Here is a 21,937-nt window from a genome sequence, read left to right on the forward strand (position 1 = left end):
GAATTAGCCCAAATCAGAGAATGTGTTTCAGGCATATGAACAGCCACTAAGACATCTCCAACTGAGCATCGTAAACGGCTTATGAGAAACTAGCTTTGACCTTATCGTGCGACCAGGGAAGGGCTGTGAAAGGGAGTCGGGGTGTTGACTTGAGCCTTCCCTGGTACGTTGAGAATCATCTTTTCCTGGAAGCATCCGATGCTGTTTCCTTTACAAAGCAGTCCGGACATTTCCTTTACCATCAAGGAACTCAGTCCAGGGTGAGAAAATAAACACAGAGAAGATACAGACATGGACTGTCAGCTCCACTGTCACAGAGCTGCGGAAAATTGTCAGAAACTGTGCTGAACCCTGTAAGTTATCACAGGATTGCAGACTCTGGCCTTCATTTAACCTTTATTCACGACATCAAAGGGAGCGTCTGAAAGATGCTCAGGGCTTGGAGCAGCCGTGTGACAAAGCACCACTCCCGTTCCGGTGTTTGGCCCAGATGAATGTGGTCGCTGATCACAGCGCCTCGGCAGGGACGCAGACACTGCCTTTGGGTCCAGGCTGGGTGGAAGTGGATGAGGATTTTGACTCTCGGTAGAAATGTTCACTGTGAATCGTCCACGGCGTCTGAAAGCAGTGGTGGGAACTGGGGGTGTCCTGTTGTTGGGACTGGGGGAGGAGTAGGAGGCGTGGGCTGGCCGGCTGCAAGCGTTTGACAGGCCGTCAGGTAGGAGGAGGAGCAGACTGATCACCTCAGGCAAGTGCAAGGAAATGGTCATGACTCCTGATTTAAGAAAGCACTTAGGGGGCGGAGGGTATAGCTCAAGAGGTGGAGCACATGCTTGACATGCACGAGGTCCCAGGTTCAATCCCCAGCACCTCCTCCAAGTAGAAATAAATGAATAAACCCAATTACCACCGCCTCATTTGGAAAAAAAAAAAAAAAAAGGAAGAAAGAGCTTAAAAGAGACTTGTTCCAAATCAGTTTGGGCTGCCTAGGGAAGGGGTGAGTCTCCCGTCACTAGACGTATTCAAGGAGAGGCTGCAAGGCCACGTGATATCATTGAAAAGCTCAGTCGGGACGAGCTCTGTCAGCCGTCGGGCTCCCGGCCCCCCGCGCTGGTGGCCCCCTCCCGGGGCAGTGTTAGTAGGTGCCGATTCTGCCAAGTAAGGAGCCTGGGAACGGGTTAGTTCTCCTGCAATGCCCCGCGACTGCACACAAGGCCGGTTAATCTTTCTCTAGCTTTCTGTTGTCTTGTATGATCGAGACTGTTTCCTGATTTTGCTGGGAAAGCCACGCGCAGTGGATAGGAGGGCGGCTGCCCATTTGGCTCAGCCTCCTGAGGAGCGGAGCTGAAAATGAGAATCTGAGGGTGCAGGTTCTCCTCTGCCCCCTCAGCGGGGGCCCTGCGGGGGCTGCGGGAGGCGCAGGTTCCTTCTCCACAGCCCGAGGGCATCTCCAGTGAGTCCATTCTTCCTGCTTTGAGGGAAATAGATCAGTTTCAATAGGACTTTGTAAGATCTTACTGCGCACAGAAGGAACGACCTCATCTCAGGGGTCCTCACTGAGTCATTGTCACTCGTAGGTGACATGATACAGTAAACTGCACTGCACTGTCTTTTGTTTTGAGCCAGGGTGACTCCTAGAGTAAGATGAGCTGTCTCTTCTCGGTGCAGGAATCATCTCCTGTTCTTAAAGCCCCACCAAGAGCCAGCTGTTGGTTTTTCTTTAATTTTTTTTGGCTCTGCGATGATATTTTTAGGTAGTGACATTTTAGAGGACTTGCTACTAATTGCCAACTGTTTCTGATGTTCCTGGCCAATTATTTGAGCTCTCAAACCTTTCGTGATCTCAGTGAGAATGGAGGAGTTTCGTCATGTGAAGAGTTGGGTGAGAAAATCAAATGAGTCAGAATGCGGAGAGGAAACACCGAGCGGTGATCGGAAAACAGTGACAACTAATGAGTTTAACTGACGCTTTTACAGGAAAGCTAAAGAAACTGTCCATCTTGAAGGTGGATCAGAACAGACTCACCCAGTTGCCTGAGGCGGTCGGGGACTGTGAAAGCCTCACCGAATTGGTTCTGACGGAAAACCGGCTCCTGGTGAGTGTGGTGTCAGACGTGCGGGCTGGTTTCTGCATCAGAAGGGCCGGTTGGGGTCGGTGCGACTTATTTGTAATTTGTGAAGGCTGGATGGGCATTGGCTTATGTTATAAGTGAAAAAGGGACTTGAGGAGCAAACATGGGAACATAAAGATGACCCCTTTTTACGAGTGCAGGCTCCCCTGTTGGCGTGTGTGTCCCAGCGGTGCTCACTGTACCGGGACGGAACTGGCAGGCAGTGCGTGTCCAGGGAGGCGCGGGGACAGCTGGCCCTGTCGGGGGAGGTGCTGACGTCTCTGCCAGGCATGCGAGGAGGACGGCCAGAGGGAACGTCATTCTGTCTGGGTTCCTGGAGCAAATGAGAGAGCAGAGCAGGGAAGGAAATAGAATTGGGCAGGTGGGAACACTGAGGGGAGGACTGCTCTTTGAGGGGCAGCCAGACCATGGCTTCGACCTTGACCTCACCCCGTCTCAGAAGTTGGGTGAGGCAGCTGCAGGTGCCCCACCCTTGGACCAGCCTCCCCGTTCTCTGGGAGGACCTCGTGGGTACCACCTGCTGATGGGGTGGCGCAGGTGGGGTTTCCGGGGTGACAGGTCTGAGTTGCCCCCCACTCCCTGCTGCTCCTCTGCATCCAGTCCTTCATCCTCCATCTGCACTTCCTCTGCTGCTTCTCCTTTTTAAACTGTCCCGTAGCCGAGTTTTTGCTCCAGTCTACTCTCCTGCCTTTCCATCCTCTCGTCTCCATCTTCATTTGTCATGTTAGTGTTTTTTTTTCTAAAGTACAGTCAGTTACAATGTGTCCATTTCTTGTGCACAGCACAGTGTCCCAGTCATGCACGTACATACATACATTCCTTTCCATGTCTTTTTCACCAAAGTTTATTACAAGATATTGTATATAGTTCCTGTGCTGTACAGAAGATTTTTTTAAAACCTTTTTTTTAATATATAGTGTCACATTAGTTCTTACCCTACTTTTCCTTTTTCCTTTTTCTTCTGTTTTCTCCTTTCTTTATAAAGGAACGAGCAATGCTCTTTAGGTGAAAAGAGCAGAAAAAAGACAGCAGGAGTCGATCAAGGGCACAGGGGGTGGTGGAGGGGCGTGGAGGGGGGCCCCCCCAGCAGCATCTCCCCTCGGGTGGCACAGCGGCCCCCGGGCAGGTGGGGTGGGAGTGCCCAAGCCCTCCTTCCTCATTGCTGGTTGTAGAATTACAGGCAGTCGTCACAACGGTTGGAAAAATAACCTTCACCCCTGGGTTCCATCTGGATTGAAGAGCCCCCCTCCGTGTCGGGCCTAGCCTGGTTCCTGCAGGGACCGAGTTCCCGCACCAGCCCTGGCGCCCTCCCTCTCTCCCCCTGGCCTCACGGCAGCCCTGCCCCGGCCCTGACCCCCTGCCCAGCTCTCTGGCCCCTGCAGGCTTCCATGCCACCATCCGCAGGTTCTTGGAAGTGCAGGGGACAGGTGAACCCTGAGGGTGCAAATGGCACTTCCTTGAGCTGAGGAGCCTCCCTTACCTCTTTCACTAGGTGTCTCTCTGTTCCCGGGGCCTGTGCCTTCATTTCGTCCAAACATACTCTTGTTTTAACACAAATGCAAAACTCTTAGGTTCCACATCCCCTAAGTGAGCCTTACAAACACCCATGTTCAGGAAGAGCCATGCCTTCCCTTGCTGGATGAGACTGGATTATCTCCGTCCTTGGAAAGACCCATTTCACTCGGAGCCATGTTCACAGTATGTGTTAAGTTAATAATAAAAATGTTATTTTTACAGACTTTACCCAAGAGCATTGGGAAACTCAAGAAGTTGAACAACTTGAATGCAGACAGAAATAAAATAGTGTCTTTACCAAAGGAGGTACGTGCTTTAAAAATACATCTAATAATAATCATAAGGAGATAATAATGACACACAAGGGATCAGAAAGGTCAAAGACCTTGCGAGACTGACGTGGGGGAAGGCCAAGGTATGAGCTCCCGTCTGTGAGTGCAGAGGTGGTGGGAAGCGTTCATCAGAGGTGATTGTCAGGAAAGTGAGGAGCGTTGGTGGGTCCGGATGGCTGTGAGCGGAGCTGGAAAGGGTGGACTGGTCGGACTGTGCTTGGGAGAAAGAGGGAGAGAAGGACGTTTGCGGGCTGACCTACGAGAAGGGTGGCGCTGTGGACAGAAAGGGGTGGTTTGGGAGTCGGACAGAGGAAGAGGATGGCTTTTGCTTTGATTGACTTGGATGAGGAGTTAAACTGTCCCACGAGTCATGGGAGTTATAGAAGCGGCCCTTGATGCAGCCTCTTCATGGGAGGAGGCATGCGGGCGGAGCTCAGCTCCGGGAGAAGGGTGTCCACCCTGCAGGTGGAGGACGGTGTCGAAAGGGAGAGCCAGGCTCTTAGGATTTTTCGGGCAGTGCTCCCGGCAGGAGGGGAGAGACAGTCACCACCCCTGGGGGCGCAGCTGTGGGGCTCAGGGGCATCTGGGTTTTGGCAGAAACTGTGCAGATACTGGGGAGGGGGAGGAAACCCACGACAGAGCAAATAGGGAGGCGTCGGCTGTGTTGTTTGTAAAGAAGGCGCTCTCTCTGTTTGGAACCAGGCGATGGGGAGTACCGAGCTTGCTTTTTTATTAGCAAGATGGCCTAAAACAAAGTTGAAGTCCCCTCCACCCCGCCCCACCATCACATGAGCTGCAGGGGAGCCCCTCCCCTCGGCCAAGGCCTCACCTAGAAAGGTGTGGTCCCCAGTGATGTGGTCACTGGCCAGGCGCACTTTCCTTCGTATCTCTCTGTCCGACCCTTTCCAGCATCTGTCCTCGAGTGATTTCCAAGCTGCCCTCCGGCCAGCCGCCGGAATGGGAGGGACTTTTCTGTTCCCAGGGCCGCATCTCAGGGTGTCTGGCTGGGCCTGCTGTCTCCTCCCCTCATCTTGGTGTTCTACCCCTGGTCACCCAGGCTTCTCCCAGGTGAGAGGCCAGTGTCCCTGAACGGAGGCCTAAGGACGTTTGTTATAAATGTGACCGTGTCCTGACACTGCCATCATCTGCACAGTGGCGTTGCAGTAAGACCGTTTCCAGCAGAAAGACTTAAGCTCCCCCTCCGCTAAACTGGGACACAAGGAAGAGACTCCGCCCATCAGAACATTTCGGTTCCAGCCTCCAAGTGATGTACTAAAACACATGCTATCCCGAAGGCTGATTTTATTCTTGTTGGAGAGCACGCATGGACCGGTGCGGCCTGGACACCTGCACCTGCAGGGAGAAGTCAGACAGGCTCATTGCTCCTGCCTCCGAGCCCTGCGTGGGACTTGGTGCTGTCATGCACGTTAGGTTCTTGAATCGTCCCGGCAGCTGTTGAGGTCACGAGGTTGTCCTCATTTTACAGATGAGGAAACTGAGGCCCACGAGATGCTTTCCTTCCCGGGACTCACGTGGCTGGGGGGTGTGGGGTTGGTAGAATGGGCTCCAGATGCGTCCCTTGATGGTTAAGCCAGGCAACCTGGCCACTCAGCTGACACAGGTTGACCCCAGCCTTTTCGTCCCTGTGGCCTGGAGGTGAGTCAGGACCTTGACTGAGTAGAGACAGGTCAGATCATCTTCAGTTTAGCCCCTTTAGAAATGAATGCATTTGAGGAACATTTTCAGTGAAGGCTGGAGAGAGCGCTTTGGGTGTGACGTGAGTCCCCATTACGGTCCCCCGGCCCCGCGGCCCCGCGGCCCCGCACCATCCCTCCCTCTGCAGCCTGTCTCTGGAAGGAACGCGTTCTGGACGAGAGCTGGAGGAGTTAACTTTTGTCAGGCCATCGCTGTAACACGAGCATCGGTCCTCTGTTACCCTGGGGACGGAAGCGCGGGCTCAGTTTCCGATCAGAGAGGTCACGTCTGTTGCGCGCGGTGCGTCCGCACGGACCGCTACTCCAGCTTCTGACGTGGGAAGGCCTGTGTGGACCTGTCTGGCTTCCAAGCACGTTCATCCATCAGCTCTCATGTTGTATCCATTTTACACGAAACTATGGCAGGTTTCCTGGCACCTAGATAGTGTTATCAAGGCAGCAAGTCTGTGCCCTTTCCCTCTGCTGCCCGCTGAGGCAGGATCACTCAGGACGTCTCACTCCCACTCACACACACGTGCCTCCCAGACCGGGATGCGTGGCCAGTCCCACCGCAGGTCTGAGCGCGGAAGCCCAGTAGGACGGGCCAGCGCGGGCCCCTGACCGTCCGGGCCCCTGATCGTCCGGGCGCAGCAGCCAGACCTCTTGAGGGTCTCCTGACCTTGAAGTGCGTCTCAGGTGATGGTCCAGACAGCACGTCGTGTCTGGAGTCTCTGTGCAGCGAGAGTGGCAGGCGCTGTGAGTGTGTGTGTGAACGTGAGTGCGCGTGCATGTGTGCGCACTCTGCCCCCAAGCCCGAACCCATGCTGTCGAACCCTGCCCGCTCCTGCTTGGATGCTGTTCTTTCAAAACGTTATAACTTTCTCTGCAACGGTTAAGTTGCACACATGACCCACCTGAACTGAAGCGCTGACCTGTTGCATTTCTCCGCCCTGAATCCATAGTCGTGTTAGTGGCCATTGGTCTGCTTGCTGTGTTGGTTCTTTTCTGTCTTTTCCCCCCCATTTGGTAGTATCATATACTGTCAGTTGTATAGCACAGCTCCGTAGTCCAGAGCAGCATTTATTTGCGTTTTTGCTCCCCCAAATGGTTGAGGGGGAAATGTTTGTGCCGTGTGGGTCACAATAACAGATTCTGTGTGTGCTGTGAGGCGTTAAGTGTAGTGAATGTTTGCAAATCAATGAATATCTCTTGTTTTCTTAATTGTTAGCCGCTTGGAACTTTAGAAAAGTCAGGTAAACTTGCCGCCTTGTAAGTATCATTCCGCCCGCAGTGGCACCGCTGACTCCCATCCTGCCTGTCAGACGCATGCGGAGTCCCATCGGCTGGCCGCTTCGTATGTGCTTCACCGGAAAACATTGGACGTTTTCCTCTAAACTCAGTGTTGTGTTTTTTTTTTGTTTTTTAATTTGACTGCATGGCCTGGAACTTGATTATGTTCTGTCTTTTCAGATGATTCTCTCTCTAAAGAATGCCTTTCTGAGAATTACATCTTAAGTTATTCAGAAATTCTGAATGGCATAACTTGGCAGCTCACCCGCCTTCGTTAAATTCTGGTTTGTTGGCACGATTCTGTCTCCGGTGGGAAGGCTAGATTCGCTGTATTCGCTACTTGTGGCATGCTTCTGATTTTCCAAACAACAGACTTGTGTCTTTTGTTTGTCATCCTGTTGCTCAAGTTATGTATGTTTCTGGGATAAGGAGGTCCCCTCCCCAAATCCTCCTTGGGTGGAGGGAAGAATTAAGGGGAAGAGGCTGGGCTGTGGCATCATTCTTCATGGATAGACAGGAAGTGGGCATCTGTGCTCATGGGTGAGACGAAAGAGAGCCAGGAACTTCCTGACACCTCCCAGCCGCATCTGACCTTACCAGTCTGGACCACAAAGAGTTGCTGGCTGGAAGAAATGGAGCATGTGTCCAAGTTTGGAGTTCAGTCTTTTGTCTCCATTAAGTCAAAACAAAAGGGACCCTAACTACATCACACCTATCCAGCCAAATGAGACAGGGTACGATTTGCAGGTCAGTCATCAAAGCTTCTCTTTGTCAAGCAATCTGCAAACATCAAACACACACAGATATTCAGGACATTCAGAAATGCCCATGGGGTTAGAGTACTCTTTTTGTGGAGAGCTTTCTGCCTTCCTATTAGCACAATTTAGAATTCTCTGGAGTAAGTTCCCATGGTGTCCTACAGTGAATTATTGATCAATAAAAGAGATCATGTAAGCTAAAAACCTAAAAATGCTAGAAAGAAAAAAAAAAAGCCTGGGTTTCAAGATGGAGAAGTTATCCCTAAACTTGAAAGAGGAAATAAGTCATAAACAGTTGATGGATTTGTCTAGTTGAAAATAAGGTTTCTGATCTTCAAGACAATAGACAGCCTGGGGAGAGGAGCACATTTGTGTAACATGTGATGGATGTCTTTCCTCACTCTGTTAGAAATTCTTTCATCCCATTGAGAAAAGAGATGTGCCCACTCTGGACAAATGGGCAAAAATTCAAGCAAAGACCCTCCCAAGAGCCAGTAAGTGATTCACAGGAGAAGAGAGAGAAATGGCGATGAACGTGAAATCATTACTTACAAAATGTTAATTAAAGCATTTTTGCCTATCAGATTTTCAAGATTTAAAAAGTGTAGTCATATAGCAAAGACTGGTGAGCGTACAGGGAAGTGCATATTATCTGGGAAGTATAAATTATTCTGGCTTCTCTGGAAGGGAGTGTGGTAATGTTATTAAACCCTTTGAAAATGTACATACCCTTGGATTCTGTAATTCCACTTGTAGGAATTTATCCCACGAAAAAACAATTATGGGTATACACTAAGACTCACGCGCACGGTTACTTCTCACAGTGTGCATAGGAGCATCTCTCGTTCCAGGCACTGTGCTGAGCGTGTACAGGGATGGTGAACCCGTGCCAGGTACTGTCTTATCCCAGGTGTTATAAGAGTAACATATAATGTGCTTGTTCGTGTCTGATGGTCACAATAATTCTAGGAGGTGTAGGTCACTCATTATCAACATCCAACAGATTTTGAAACTCACACTCAGAGAGGTCAAGCAACCTGCCCAGGAACACACAGCAAAGAAATGGCACAACTAATGAGAAGTGTCTAAACTGGTGATGTGCTAAGTAATCTGTGGTACAGCTGAAAGAATGAAATAACTATGGGGTCAGTAAAAATCCTGTTAGAAACATAATGACGTGGGAAGACATTCTTGACGTTCTGCGTGAACAAAGGTGCCGAGATCATAGTATTGGGCCCGATTTTGTGGAAGTGCGGATGTATAACCACAGATGCACAGCATTTATCCCTCCGAATGTCAATACTGATTATCCCTTTGTGGTAGGATTTGGTTTGAGTTATTTTTTCATCATGCTTGTGTGTGTGTGTGTGTCTGTGATTTTTATTTTCCAGTCAACTAAATTATTTTTTTTAAATCATTTGGAAAGAAGAATGCTGTAGCTGTTAGTGGATATTTTGATGTCAGTGGCCCAGCAATTTGGGGAGTCCCAAAGCCGCACGGTTTCCCAAATGTTTCTGAAGCAGGGAGCCTTTGAGTAATACGCCACAGCCAGGGATGGGAAAGACAAAATTAGTCTCTGGTTTCTAAAATTGCACATCATGGTCTTTCTGTTCAAATTGGATCGCGACCAGATTTTGTTTTATTGTACATTTTCCTTTCTGCCTACGAGATGTGGGTTCAGTGCTGTTACGAATGACACCGAAAGGAAGAGACGGAGGGAGAATGAAAGTTCCTTTGCGCTCCGGGCGGACGTCGCGGAGCGGAGCATGGGCAGAGGTGCTGGTCCTGGTCCAGGCTTTCTCTCTGAATCACGGACTCTGTCTGATCATCTCCTCTAAGCTATTATCCTGGGGTTTAAGGGAGTTTAAAAATGTCAGCTTCCTACATAACTGCCAGTAAGTTGTTCAACAGTGACTCTGCTGCCTGGAAGTTTGTAGTGATGGAAACGTGTTATCCTGCTGACCCCTAAGGAACGTGTAAACGCTGCCTCCTAAACCCCAGAGAGACAGCCAAGTGACTGACATGAAATGCAGCGCAGAGCTCACGGCAGCCTTCACGACCATGAACACAGAATATCCCTGCGATGCACCGTCAGGGAGACAGCGTTCCAGGAAGTTCTGGTGCGTCCGGGGCAGAGCCGGGCCCCAGCACGTTTCGGCAACACAGCCCGGGCTCAGGTTGACCGTCCATCCCTCGGACCTGGGACTCGCACTTCTCACAAAACAGCAGCCGCGTTTATCTGGCAGCAGCAATGAGCCAGGTTCTGTGATGGGTGCTAATTACATATGTGGTTTCTTTCCATCTAATGCTCATTGTGACTTTTGTGGAAGTGACATATCCGAACCCGAACCCACCGAACCTAGGATGGAGCCTGAATTCCACCCCAGGTCTGTGACGTCCCAAAGCCCCCCTCCTTCCATCGCCCCGCTCTCCCTCTGACGTCTGTAAAGAACTCGATCCACTGAACCATGGTTTCGGCCGCCTGATCGTCTTTTCCAGAAGCCTGAGCTTTGCGCCCTCCCCTCCTGGCTGGCTTGGGAACAGGCCCTGTTGGGTGGTGTGAGTGGTCTGAGCGCCAGGGCCCAGACGGCTCTCTGTCAGCCTTGTTTCCAAACATGGCCAGTGGCATCAGCTCAGGAGGGTCCATCTCCCTCCCCTGACAGCCCAGAGAGCCTGGAGGCCCCTGAATGCAACTGCCTTCCTCCCCTGATGTCTCAAATGGTGTGAGATTGGAACGGAAAGGAAAAAGGAAAAATAAATAACCAGCCGTAAACACAATAGGCAGCGCACCCACTCCCCAGGGAGTCCTTGCTGTTTCCCTCAAAGGACTTCAGGGGTGTTAACGGGTCCAGGACTTTCATCGCAGTGACCCCTTTCAGACCCCCCCCCCCGACCCACTTTAATTCATTAAGATTTTTGAGGAGATGGTATACATACCAGCAGGGTCCCCCCCACAGTCAGCTGGGCAGCTTCGTGACAAAGTGAAGCCCCGAATCATGGTGCAGCCTCAGCTGTGTACCCCCACCCCCGGGGCCTCGCTGTCCAGGGGATCAAGTATGTGAGTGACTGACACCCGCTTTGCCTCCCTGGAGTCCAGATAAACTCTGTCCCCAAAGCTGGGCCAGGATGGCAGGACGAGGCGTGTCCAGCCTCAGCCGTGCGCTGGTCAGGAGGGCCATCTTCATGGCTCGCAGACCCAGATGCTCACCCTACCCCGAGATCTTGGCTCCCCCCCGGGGGTAGATCTTTGTTGGGACCGTCTACATTCATCACAGAGAATCTGGTCCTGTTGGTCCCCACACGATCCAGGGTGTCCAGGGTTTTGGTTCCTTTCCTTCTGTGATGTGAAGCTCTGTTCAGATTTTGTTGAAGGCCCAGGTCTCTCTGCCTCCTCAGGTGGGAGGCCCTGGAGTATTTTTCCACGGGTCAGAGAGGCATCCATAGCTCCATTCATGAGCCTTTTCCAGCAGTGGCTCTCCGGCCAGCGCGTGCGCGGCGGGTGTGGGGCTGGACCCGGCCTGCGGGACGTTGTGTCTGGGAGCGAGGAGTTTCTCCACCCCCTTGGGTCAGCTTTCCCGACTGTAGAACCCACAGCCAGTTTATGCAAGAGAATCATTGAATTCTTTTGTGCTTAGGTGCTTTTTTTGGGAAGACCAGACTCATACAAAGCTCAATTTACTTTGAATTGTTTACTTAAAAAAAAATGGTAATCAGATCTGGTGTGGGTACAGATGTTGACGTCTGCTTTTAGCAGTGGGTCACAGCCCACCAAATTCACTTTTTGCTGAAAGATGGTTGATTTTGCATTTGTCAAAGGGAAAATGAATTTACTCAATTAAGTTGTGAATGAACAAAGGCTGGTAAAAAACGTATGGTAGAAATTAATGCATTGTATCATCTATCAGATGCTTCTCTCTCTCTCTCTTTTTTTTTTTTACTGTCGTGGGCAGGTCTTCCAAGGTGTGCGTGTGTGTGTGTGTATTTGGTGTGTTTGTATCCTTGGCTTAACTTTGGAAACCTAGACTTCTGAAACTCCAAATTATTATTTCCAAACAATATTTGCTTGGACCTGTGTCTCCTGGTTAATGTATTTAAAAGGTGCAGTTGCATCAGACAACACGAGAAAATTATTTTCTTTTCAGAATGAAATTGTGGAACTGCACTGTCGATCTTCTGGTTTTAATTTAGAACATGAATGTTGAATGAATGTGTTGCAGAGATTTTTATGAACTCCCTGGACCACTCGGTGCTCTGTATGCTTTACGTGGATCATCGTGGGTCATCAGTGAGACTTAGAATCATCTAATATAATTTCCTGCATCCTTTTCTCACCATTTGATGAAAAGATGCTCCAGTCCCAACCCTACTTCTCAGGACAACCTGGAAAAAAGCCGTGTTTTCTTTCCCATCGTAGATCGGCGGGTGCTGCAGCCTCACCGTGTTCTGCGTGCGTGACAACAGACTGACCCGAATACCCGCAGAGGTGTCGCAGGCCAGCGAGCTACACGTCCTGGACGTGGCGGGCAACAGGTAGGCGTGTTCTGCGCTGCTCTGCTTGAGACAGAGAAACCGACGTCCACCCCCTCCAGCCTTGGCCGCCTCGCCTCCGCTCCCCTCGGAGACTAGATGCTGGTTGGTCACAGGACCCCGGCCCTGGGAGGTCCTGGTTCTGGGAGCTGGAGTGACGGAGCCGAGGGAGTGGAGAAGGTCAGGGACGGCCAGCGCACGGGGTCCTTTCCAGTTGAGGTGAGCACGTCTGGAGAAGGGCTTCCCGGACGGCAGCCCCGCAATGGGAGGGGAGGGCGCTGCCTGGGAATCGGGAGTCTAGGCTTGACCTTGGCTTTTAGAACTGGCTTCTGCGTGTGATCGTGGGCCTCGGAGTTTCCTCCTCTGAAATGAATTTAAACTAGATTCCAACCCGAGATCTTGAGGTGCTCATCCCTGGACTCTGAGCGCCCTGATGTTGTGAACAAAATTGTATCCGGGGACGCTTCTCTGGTGAACAGATCTACGGCTGATGTGAGAATCGCCAAGCGGTTCATAGTCTAAAAAACTGAAGAGCTGCCAGCCTGTGTCCCCAAGGTCACCCCGCGTCCTGGGTCGGAGGACCATGCGCTGCTCGCCGGCCGTCTCTGGAAGAGGCCTGCTCTTCACCTGCTTGGGGGGTCGGGGTGTTTCCGCCGTCCCGAACTCCTTCCTTCACCTTGGATGTCACTACACTTTCCTCCCCGCTGAGCCTACCCGCAGTCTTCCTCCTACCTTTGGTCTCATCACTCATGCTTCTCTTTTCGCCAGGGAGCCTTCTCTCCGTGATAACTGCCTGTTTACCTGCGTGTGACCCTCTGACAGCCTAAGTTCCCTAAAGTTAGATGTTCTGGTTGCTGTGTCCTCAAGGGATTTGTCCCTTCCCGGTGCCTGGCACATAACAGATGCCAGGCAAATAGTTGTTGACTGAAAATGCAAAAAAATGTTCGTTTTGCAGAATGACCAGCAGGCCACTGCGAGGTGCCTGGTCTCATCGGCTTCATTGCCAAAAGGAATTTAAAAAAGACTTGTAGGCATTATATAGTTAGATGGGGGGAGGGGGGCAAGGTGCTAGATTCAGGGGTTCTAAGTGGTAAATGCCGGTGATCTGAAGAGTGTTTGGGGGATGGTGTCCGAAGTCTGGCTGGCCGCTCACTTAGGTCCAGCACAAGCCATGATTTTTCACTCCTGCTCATGGATTGTGGACAGCAGGGCTGGACTCTGGTGCTGAGTCGTGGCCTCAGGGAACGCTCACCTGTTTAAAGTTAATGCTTGTGGGACATCTTGGTTGACCAGAAGATCAGGATTGATGGGCATTGGCCGCTGAAATTCTTGTTGGACCAAGTCTAACAGGAGACATACAGCTCGAGGAGGGCAAGTTCTGCCCTGAGCTCTCCCTGCCAGCAGGAGAAACTCAGTGACACCAAACCGGTCCTGGTTCTCGCCTCTCTGGGGAGAATGGCTTTGCATCACTCATTCCGGAGCCGAAGCGTGGCTCTGATGTGTAAACACTGTTTTACTTGAATGAAAGTCCCGTTCTCCCGCTCACAGAAGCAGCCAAGGTTCAGGTTTTACTGTGCTTGGGCTCGGGTGCTGTCGTCCGAGTCAGTTAAGTGTGTCATTTAGTCCGTGTACGTATAGATTTTAAGCTTATTAAAATATTTAATGACTGCTAATTGAAAGTATCAGTATAGAAACTAATAAAAAAAAAAAAGGCTTACCATGTCAGCTTCTTTGCTTACAGAAATGTCACACCATGGGAAATCACACCAAATGCACGAGTTTCTGCCCCTCCTCTCAAGCATACAGGAATAGCAGGTGGCACGGGGAGATGGTGCGTTGGTTTCTGGGAACCTTCTTGACACATTTGATAGGAATGATTATAGCAAGGGTAACTCTAAAATGCCACTTGGAAACTGAGCGTCACGCCTCCTGGTACAGTAACAGAGAAGGTGTCTTGTATCAGCAGCTACCTACAGGCCCAGTCTGCAGTGTCCTTCGCTCGCAGATGCTTCCCCAGGTGAACTCCCACCAAGGGCACCCAGTCAGCTATCAGGGCATCTTCTCGCAGTGTTACCAAGACCAAATACTACAAACCGTGGTGGTCGTTAGGGAAATCGTTTGCACCTTGGAATTTTATAATCCAAGAAATTGAATTAAATTAAATTAAAAAGATTACCAGATATCGCCTCAGACCTGTTAGAATGGCTTTTTATCAGAAAGACAGGAGATTTAACAAGTGTCAGGCAGGATGTGGGGAGAAGGGAACCTTCGTGCGCTGTTGGTGGGAAATGTAAATTGGTGCTGCCACCATGGAAGATAGGGTGGATAGAACTGCCATATGATCCAGCGGTCCTACTCCGGGTATATACCGAGAGGAAAAGAAAATGGGAGAGCAAAGAGATGTCTGCGCGCCCATGCTCACAATGTTGTCATTCACAGTAGCCAAGATACAGAAACTGCATGAGCAACCGAAGGCAGATGAATGGATAAAGAAGGGGTGTGTGTGACTGTGTGGAGTGGAATATTATTCAGCTCTGAGAAAGTTGGAAATCCTGCCATTTTACGACAACATGGATAGACCTTGGGGCATTTTGCTCAGTGAAATAAGTTAGACAGGGAAAGCCAAATACTGTATGATCTCACTGATATGTGGAATCTAAACAAGCCAACCTCACAGAAACAGGGAGTAGAGTGGTGGCTGCAGGGGCCAGAGGGTGGGGAAAATGAGAAGATGGTGATCAAAGGGTGCAAACTTCCAGCTGTAAGGTGAATTAGCTCCGGGAATCTACAGTACAACATGGTGGCGCGCGCACACACACGCACACACACGATGGTGATTAAGTGAGGTCACAGAGGTGCTGCTAAGCCTGCTGACGTCCTCGAGTCACAATGTAGTGGTCCCTCCGTATCCACGAGGACTGGTTCCAGGACCCCCAAGGTTACCAAAGTGGGCGGACGCCCCATCCCTTACATAAGATGCCGTAGTACAGTCAGTCTTCCGTATCCACGGGTCCTGCATCCTCGGACCTGAGAGCCGACTGTATACGTAAGTGTAACAAATCGTCACGTTGTCCACCTTAAACTTACACGGTGTTATATGTCAGTTATATGTCAGTACAGTGGGAAAAAACATTAAAAGACAAAACGCAACACAACAGTAGACGGTGGAATTCGAAGCAGCTACGGAATGAGATATGTCTCTGCACAGGGACCTGGAAGACACTCCATGATGCGCAGGACAAGGAGCAAGTGTAGAGCTATCCGCGGACCTCTAGTTTTTGGTTTTAGAAAGCCTTACCTATACGGAGCACCGAAATGTTAAAGTAACTCCCCGAGAGAAGGAGTAGAAACTTGAGGTTACTGGGGGCTTTCCCTTTAGATATTTTGGTACTGTTTACACTTTTTCACTGATTATGTTCTCTCGCTATATATATATCTGCTTTTAATTCTTATTTTTTATTGACATGTCATTGATTTACGATGTTGGTTTCAGGTGTACAGCAAAGCAACTCAGTTATACATGTACATACATATATGTTTACATCTATTTTCAGATCTTTTTCCTTACAGATTATTACAAGATATTGAATGTAGTTCCCTGTGCTCTACAGTAGGTCCTTGTTGTTTATGCATTTTATGTACAGTCATGTGTATCTGTTAATCCCAAACTCCTAGTGTTTCACACTTTTTTACATTTTTCACTTATTATGTTCTCTTTCTCTGTATATCTTTAAACATTTTTTTCAACAAGTATATTTATTTTTATTTTTATCTTTTTTTAAACATCTTTAAACATTTTTGAAAACTTTGGTTAAAACTAAAAATTCTAGAAGGAGGCAGTGAACAGACGAAGCATTCAACAGTAAGACGCATCCAGCCATGGCCGAGTGAGTGTTACGTTCACCCGCAGGCCACGTTTAGTGCTAAGTACGTTGGACAGAGCGGTTGCTGTCATTCAGAGTCAGAGGTGGGGAAGGTCACTGCAGGCTGGGTGGGTCACAGATAGAACTGGAAACTAGAGGGTCATGGTTTGCTTGCTCATTTGCTTTAGTCTTTGTACTGTTGATGTCACTAGTAACCACAGGCTTTTTATTTCTGGGGGGAATGTGGTTCGAAATGGAACACAGAGATGTCTTCAGTTGGGGCTGTGGCTTCTTGGGTTGACTCTGTAGAACACAGAAGGTACCAGGGTAAAACCAAAAATGTATTATTAACTTGCTGGAAGGCAAGAATGTGTATGTGTGTGTGTGTGTATATATGTTTTAAATTTTATTTTGTAATCTGTTTGCTGGCTTATGTCTGGGATGGTTCACCCCAGAGGAACAGAGGAGTGTGTGTCTGTGTCTTTTCTCCCCAGGCCACAGTGAGTCAGCGGGAGGGCCGGCGCAGCCCGCAGAGTCTCTGTTTGCACACTGTTTCCCTCTTGGACACCACAGGGAACACCTCTGTCCACAAGACACTGGTGAACGAGCTCATGTGTGGTGTGTGCTTGGTCAGTAACAGCCATACCCAGGCTGGACACCAGCGCTTGGCAGGAAAACCAGTGTTGGAGACAGTGCGTCAGGCTTACACGGCTTGGTTGAATGTGTTTTTAAGATGTGTCACTGTGGAGTCTAGTAATTTATTTCAGCTTTTACTGTGTGATGTGTCGTTCATAGAAGCTGTTATTATTGATGCTCGGTTTAGCCTTTTAGTGATACCTTTGCTTTGGTGTTTAGGTGGGAAGCTGGTTGAATAGTCTGAGGAGTGTGACGACGATGTGTTAGTATCCGTGTGTCGTGCCAGCTTTCAGACCCTGATTTATCTTTCCTTCATGTTCCCGGGGGTAGATGTGCTGACAACAGATTTCCTGCCCCAGACTTTGAAACTTAAAACATTCTGGAGGATTGTTAGCTTAACTCCCTTAAAAAAACAAAACCAAACAAGCAAACAAAAAACAGGAACAAACTTTCTAAAGAAATTGCCCTTTTGTTCAGTAAAATGATAAAAGGGTTTGATGTACTTTACGCGTCCACCACGTATTAGTATGTTCTTAAAAAAAAAATCTCCGTCACAGCCTCGGGCAGATACTTGCCTTGTGTCTTTAACTTCCTTGCCTTCGAGTATGTGCGTGACAGCCTTTGGGCAGAGGGCGAAGTGATTTGTATGAGCATTACGGACTTAGTCTTTCTGTCCCTGCAAAGAACCAGTACCTCAAGTGCGGGAGGTGGGGCTGTGAGTCACTGCTCCCTCGGCTCCCCCCCGGGCATCCTCATAGTAGAAGCAAGTCACTGCACTGGCCTGATTCTGGGATTTAAAAATACCTATTTGTCCCTCCATTTGGCTCACATTAGTGAAATACTGTAGTATTTCTAAGACGTGGAGTCTCTTCCAGGGTCCTTTAACAAGCGCAGTTCTCGTGGATACACTGACTTGAGAACCTAACTGAGGTACTGCAGTGTGTGCTCAGCATTGCACCCAGCGCCTGCGCGTGGGGTGGGTCTGCCTTTACTGGACTAAGCGTTAGGAAAAGAAAATATTTTTTCATCTCGATCATTAGCGCATTGGAGGTCTTTTGCAAAACCTATTAATTATCCTTACAAAACATTTGTTAGCGCATTTGTTGTAAATGCTCCCTACGCATTCTTTGATCATTCTGAGCTTCGTTTGTTGAAGCGGCTTCGCTGGCTTGTGCTTGCGTTCCGCTTAGACTGGTTTTACAGTCTCGGAGTCTAGCTTCTCTTCATAGCTCTGTGTAGGGTTCTAGTTTATTTTTCCTTACGTCTGTCAGTTCGCAGTGGTGCACATGTCTGAAAGGGCGGTGCGAATCTGTTGGTGAGGCGTACACGTAGATCTCCCATGCGTGTTAACTCGTGGCGGATGTACCATATCATAGAAGAAGGAACCCGAGGAATGCACGCTGTCATATAACTTCTTATCGAATTAAGGGGCCAGAGATTTCTTTTAAGAAAGTGTGCCTCCTGTTGTCATTCACAGAATGTGATTAGTTTATTACTCTTTAACTGATGGAGTCGCTTCTGAGACTGACTTAATCCTCGGAGCCATCCTTAGAGTGAAAATACTTGATCAATGAAAGCCTTAGTTTCTTTAAACCTTAAATCCCTGGTGTCTGCAGAGGTTGGGCGGTTTGCAGAGTGAATGAGTAGACCTGTATAGAAACATCGGGTTTTTACTACAGTTTCGCCCTTGGCGCTGTGAGATTTGGGGTTGGATAAGCCCTTGTTGTGAGGCCGTCTTAAGCGTTCACTGTAGGATATTTAGCATCCTGCCTGGCCTCGACCCCCTCCATAGCAACAGCATCCCCTAAAATGTCTGCAGACATTGCCAGGGGTCCCCCGGGGGGCCCCCTGTTGAGATCCTCTGCTCAGAGTCATCTCTGCTTCACACTAGCCCTGCTGGTGAGGCTGTCGCCACTGACTTGGTAACAACTCTGGCTTCTGGGTCCTTCCACAATTACACTGTCTTTCCCTCCCCTACTCTTTAAATCGAAACATCCTAGTATGAGAGTAAATAGTGTGTTTTGTGATTTCCTCTTTTTTTTGCCCTGTGGCCTGGAGGTGCTAATGGGACGGTTGATGGCAGAGAAGGGAAGCCCAGTGACCGACTGAAGGATCTCTATGTGAAGTCAATCAAGTGTCTTATTGTAAACATGACGTCTTCATACATATTGAACCCAATCCCAGGAAGCTCTTTTTAATTTTTTTTTTTCTGGATTTGGACAAGAATTGAGGTGATTACGAATTTTGAGATCCCGATGCCTCCTTTTGTTTTACATTAGGTTGTTGCACCTGCCTCTGTCCCTGACCACGCTGAAGCTGAAGGCTCTGTGGTTGTCGGACAACCAGTCCCAGCCCCTGCTCACGTTCCAGAAGGACATGGACCACGCCACGGGGGAGAAGATTCTCACCTGTGTCTTACTGCCTCAGCTGCCTTCCGAACCTGCTTGCCAAGGTGAGTTTAAGGACCGTGTTCACTTGGCCGCGAGGCCGGCGGCCCTCATGCCTGTCCGTAAGACCTCTCACACCTGTGTGAGGCTGCGTTTTGTCTGTCTGCCCGTAGAGCCAGCCCGGCTGTGAGGTCGTGCTGGGTCTTTTCTGGGAAGGTCTCCCTGCATCTGTGCAGAAAATGGGCTGCTCACACCTGTTACCAACGTCTGAAATTCTTTAGTGTTTTGGCTTTGACTCAGAGCGAAGGCTGAAAATACAAAATACATACTCCTGAAAGAGACTAGAGTCACTTAAAATCCAAACTGATGGTTTGGAGGGTTAGTACTGAACATCTTCAGCAAACTGGTTTTAAGCCAGGGAGCTGTTTGGAGTGATTGTGTCTGTGTTTTGTAAATCAGTGTGGTTTAAAAAAGCATTCACTTCAACGTCGTGTTACTGTCGTAAACCCTATGCTGAGAGCTGGTTTTGATGGAGGGGCGCTAGAAGGTTCTGGGTGAACACAGCCACCTTGCCGATCCCAGTCAGAGGAGCGTTTAAGACCCCAAGGGAACAACGCGGCAGATTGTGTTACTAAGGACAGTGCTAGATCCAACACGCGTGGCCATACAGCTGTCAAGAGGGAGTTTTTGAAGCGAGTGTATAAAAAAGAACCATGAAAAAGAACTCCATCCTTACGACGTCATCCTGCAGTGAAACAGTAAATGTTGATTTAGTGGCTATTTTATGATCGCAAATAGCATTATGCATCATTGAAAAGGAAGGGCAGCCTTGCGGGTCACAGGACCCCGAGATCCCTGCTGACGTGCTCTTTGTCCGACAGAGAACCTGGCCCGTTGTGCTGCCTTGGAGAGCTTGGTGAACGACGTCTCTGATGAGGCCTGGAACGAGCGTGCGGTAAACAGAGTCAGCGCAATCCGATTCGTGGAAGATGAGAAGGATGAGGACGACAACGAAACGGTATGGAAACGGAGACTTTTGCCCCCGCGGAAGTTCACAATGTGAAAGCCTTCCGAGGTGGACGGAGAGTCACATCCGATAAAGATCACTTTTATTTTCAAATAGTCTTTTCTCTGTTTTGCCTTCAGCATTTAAGAAATTTTTTTTAGGGGGAGAGTATATAGCTCAGTGGTAAAGTGCATGCTTAGCATGCATGAGGTCCCGGGTTCAATCCCCAGTACCTCTGTTAAGATAAATAAATAAATAAACCCAATTACCTCCCCCCGTAATAAAAATTAATTAATTAATTCAAAACAAAACACAACTTAAAAGAAATTTATTTTAGAGAGAAAACTAGGTATTTCTTGATCCTGATTCACCAAATGTTTGTCGGGCAAATGGGACTTTGGTTTTTTTTTTTTTGTTTGAATAGTTTGTGGGTGCGTCTTTTTTTTTTCTTTGCGATAATATCCCCTCCTTCCCCCACTGTTTTCTTAAAATTGGTTGGGAATTTTTTCTTTTGTGTTGTCCCGGGTGAACAAAGTCTCTTCCCGCCCTCCACCCCCGGCTTACAGCTGTCCCATGTGGACTCATCCTCGTTTCATGATGTGACTTAACCCGCCTGCTGTCCTCCTGGACCTCTGTCCTCCTTCGTGTAGCCGGGGGCCTTCACCTTCATGCAGAGAGCTTGTGGCCTCAGTAGGATGACCCTACAGGTCTTCACTCAGAAATCGGGGGCAGGTGGGAAAGGACTAGTCAGCCCTCCTTTCATCTGTCCCTGACAGTGTGTCTCAGCCCCCCAGCATCTCCAGGGGTCAGCGACAACTCTTGGAGCCTTCCTACAAGTTGACTTTGGCGTCTTAAAACTCCTTGCACTAATTGAGATTTTCATAAGCATAACCTAGAAGAGAGGGAGTGCTTCCAGCCCCCAAACCGAAGAGTGGATTTTTAAATTACTGCCTGGAGTCTTTGTTATCCCAGCTGTCCCCAGATGGGACTTTATCCATTTGCAGGAGTACAGTGCATGGCAGGAATCAGGCATGACAGAATGAAGTCCGCATTCGTGACCCTCTACTGCTCACCCCACAACTTAGAGCAGGGTTGTTTCACCCCTTACTCGTGGCCTCGGCAATGCCCTTCCTTTTTTTAACCTTCTGAAGCTCCTGGAGAGGCCATTTAAAAAATGTAAACACTGTTTCAGGAGCGAAAGAGCAAGTCGTGTTAAATAACATAATATTTAAAATGTTGCCCACGCCCATTACTTCATGCCCAGCACTGCGGTCTTTTAGAAGAACTCAGACTGTCTTTGGTAGGTCACATAAATACAACACAGCAGCAAAATCAGAAAAGAAGTGCTTTCCCATTTCCCTTGTTCCTTCACCTCCCATGCCTCGTGGGTTGAAGGAAGCCAGAACCACTTCAGATAATAGTAGAACATTCCAGCGATTTTAATTTTAGAATTTTGTTTACCCCTTCATCTTTGCCCCCACAGTTCTGTCTCGCTTAAGTCTTTTCTTTCCTTCTGACCGTTCACGGAGCTTTGTTTTCATCTCAACACTCATCTCCTATTTTACAAAAGATCCTTTATTCCGAAAGTAACCCTTCCATCTGGACCAGGTAAGTTACACACACTTTGATCCTCCATCCTCGGTTAACCACTGGTGAGCGGTTGAAACGCAGGTAGCCCCCCCAGGCCGGCCTTTCCGCCCCGCCCTGAGCCCTGAGCCCCGGGGAGGTGAGACCGCGTTGGAAGGCCAGCCCCGGGATGCCCTGAAACCCAGCCGCCCGCTCCGCTCTCTGTTTGCA

The 21,937-nt window shown here is 49.2% G+C and overlaps 1 protein-coding gene across 3 annotated transcripts in view; it reads left to right on the forward strand.

Annotated features, from left to right (window-relative positions):
* LRRC1 (leucine rich repeat containing 1) overlaps positions 1 to 21,937 on the forward strand; it is a 101,684-nt gene that overhangs the window by 78,248 nt on the left and 1,499 nt on the right. For all 3 annotated transcript variants that reach the window (XM_064476590.1, XM_010993393.3, XM_064476592.1), the window contains 5 exons: positions 1,978 to 2,096; positions 3,870 to 3,953; positions 12,136 to 12,251; positions 19,027 to 19,199; positions 20,016 to 20,152. In XM_064476590.1, coding sequence (XP_064332660.1) covers positions 1,978 to 2,096; positions 3,870 to 3,953; positions 12,136 to 12,251; positions 19,027 to 19,199; positions 20,016 to 20,152 — 629 coding nt within the window. The remainder of the gene's footprint in view (positions 1 to 1,977; positions 2,097 to 3,869; positions 3,954 to 12,135; positions 12,252 to 19,026; positions 19,200 to 20,015; positions 20,153 to 21,937) is intronic.

This window comes from Camelus dromedarius, chromosome 19 (genome assembly GCF_036321535.1).
Source record: "Camelus dromedarius isolate mCamDro1 chromosome 19, mCamDro1.pat, whole genome shotgun sequence".
In the NCBI taxonomy this organism is placed as follows: Eukaryota; Metazoa; Chordata; class Mammalia; order Artiodactyla; family Camelidae; genus Camelus; species Camelus dromedarius.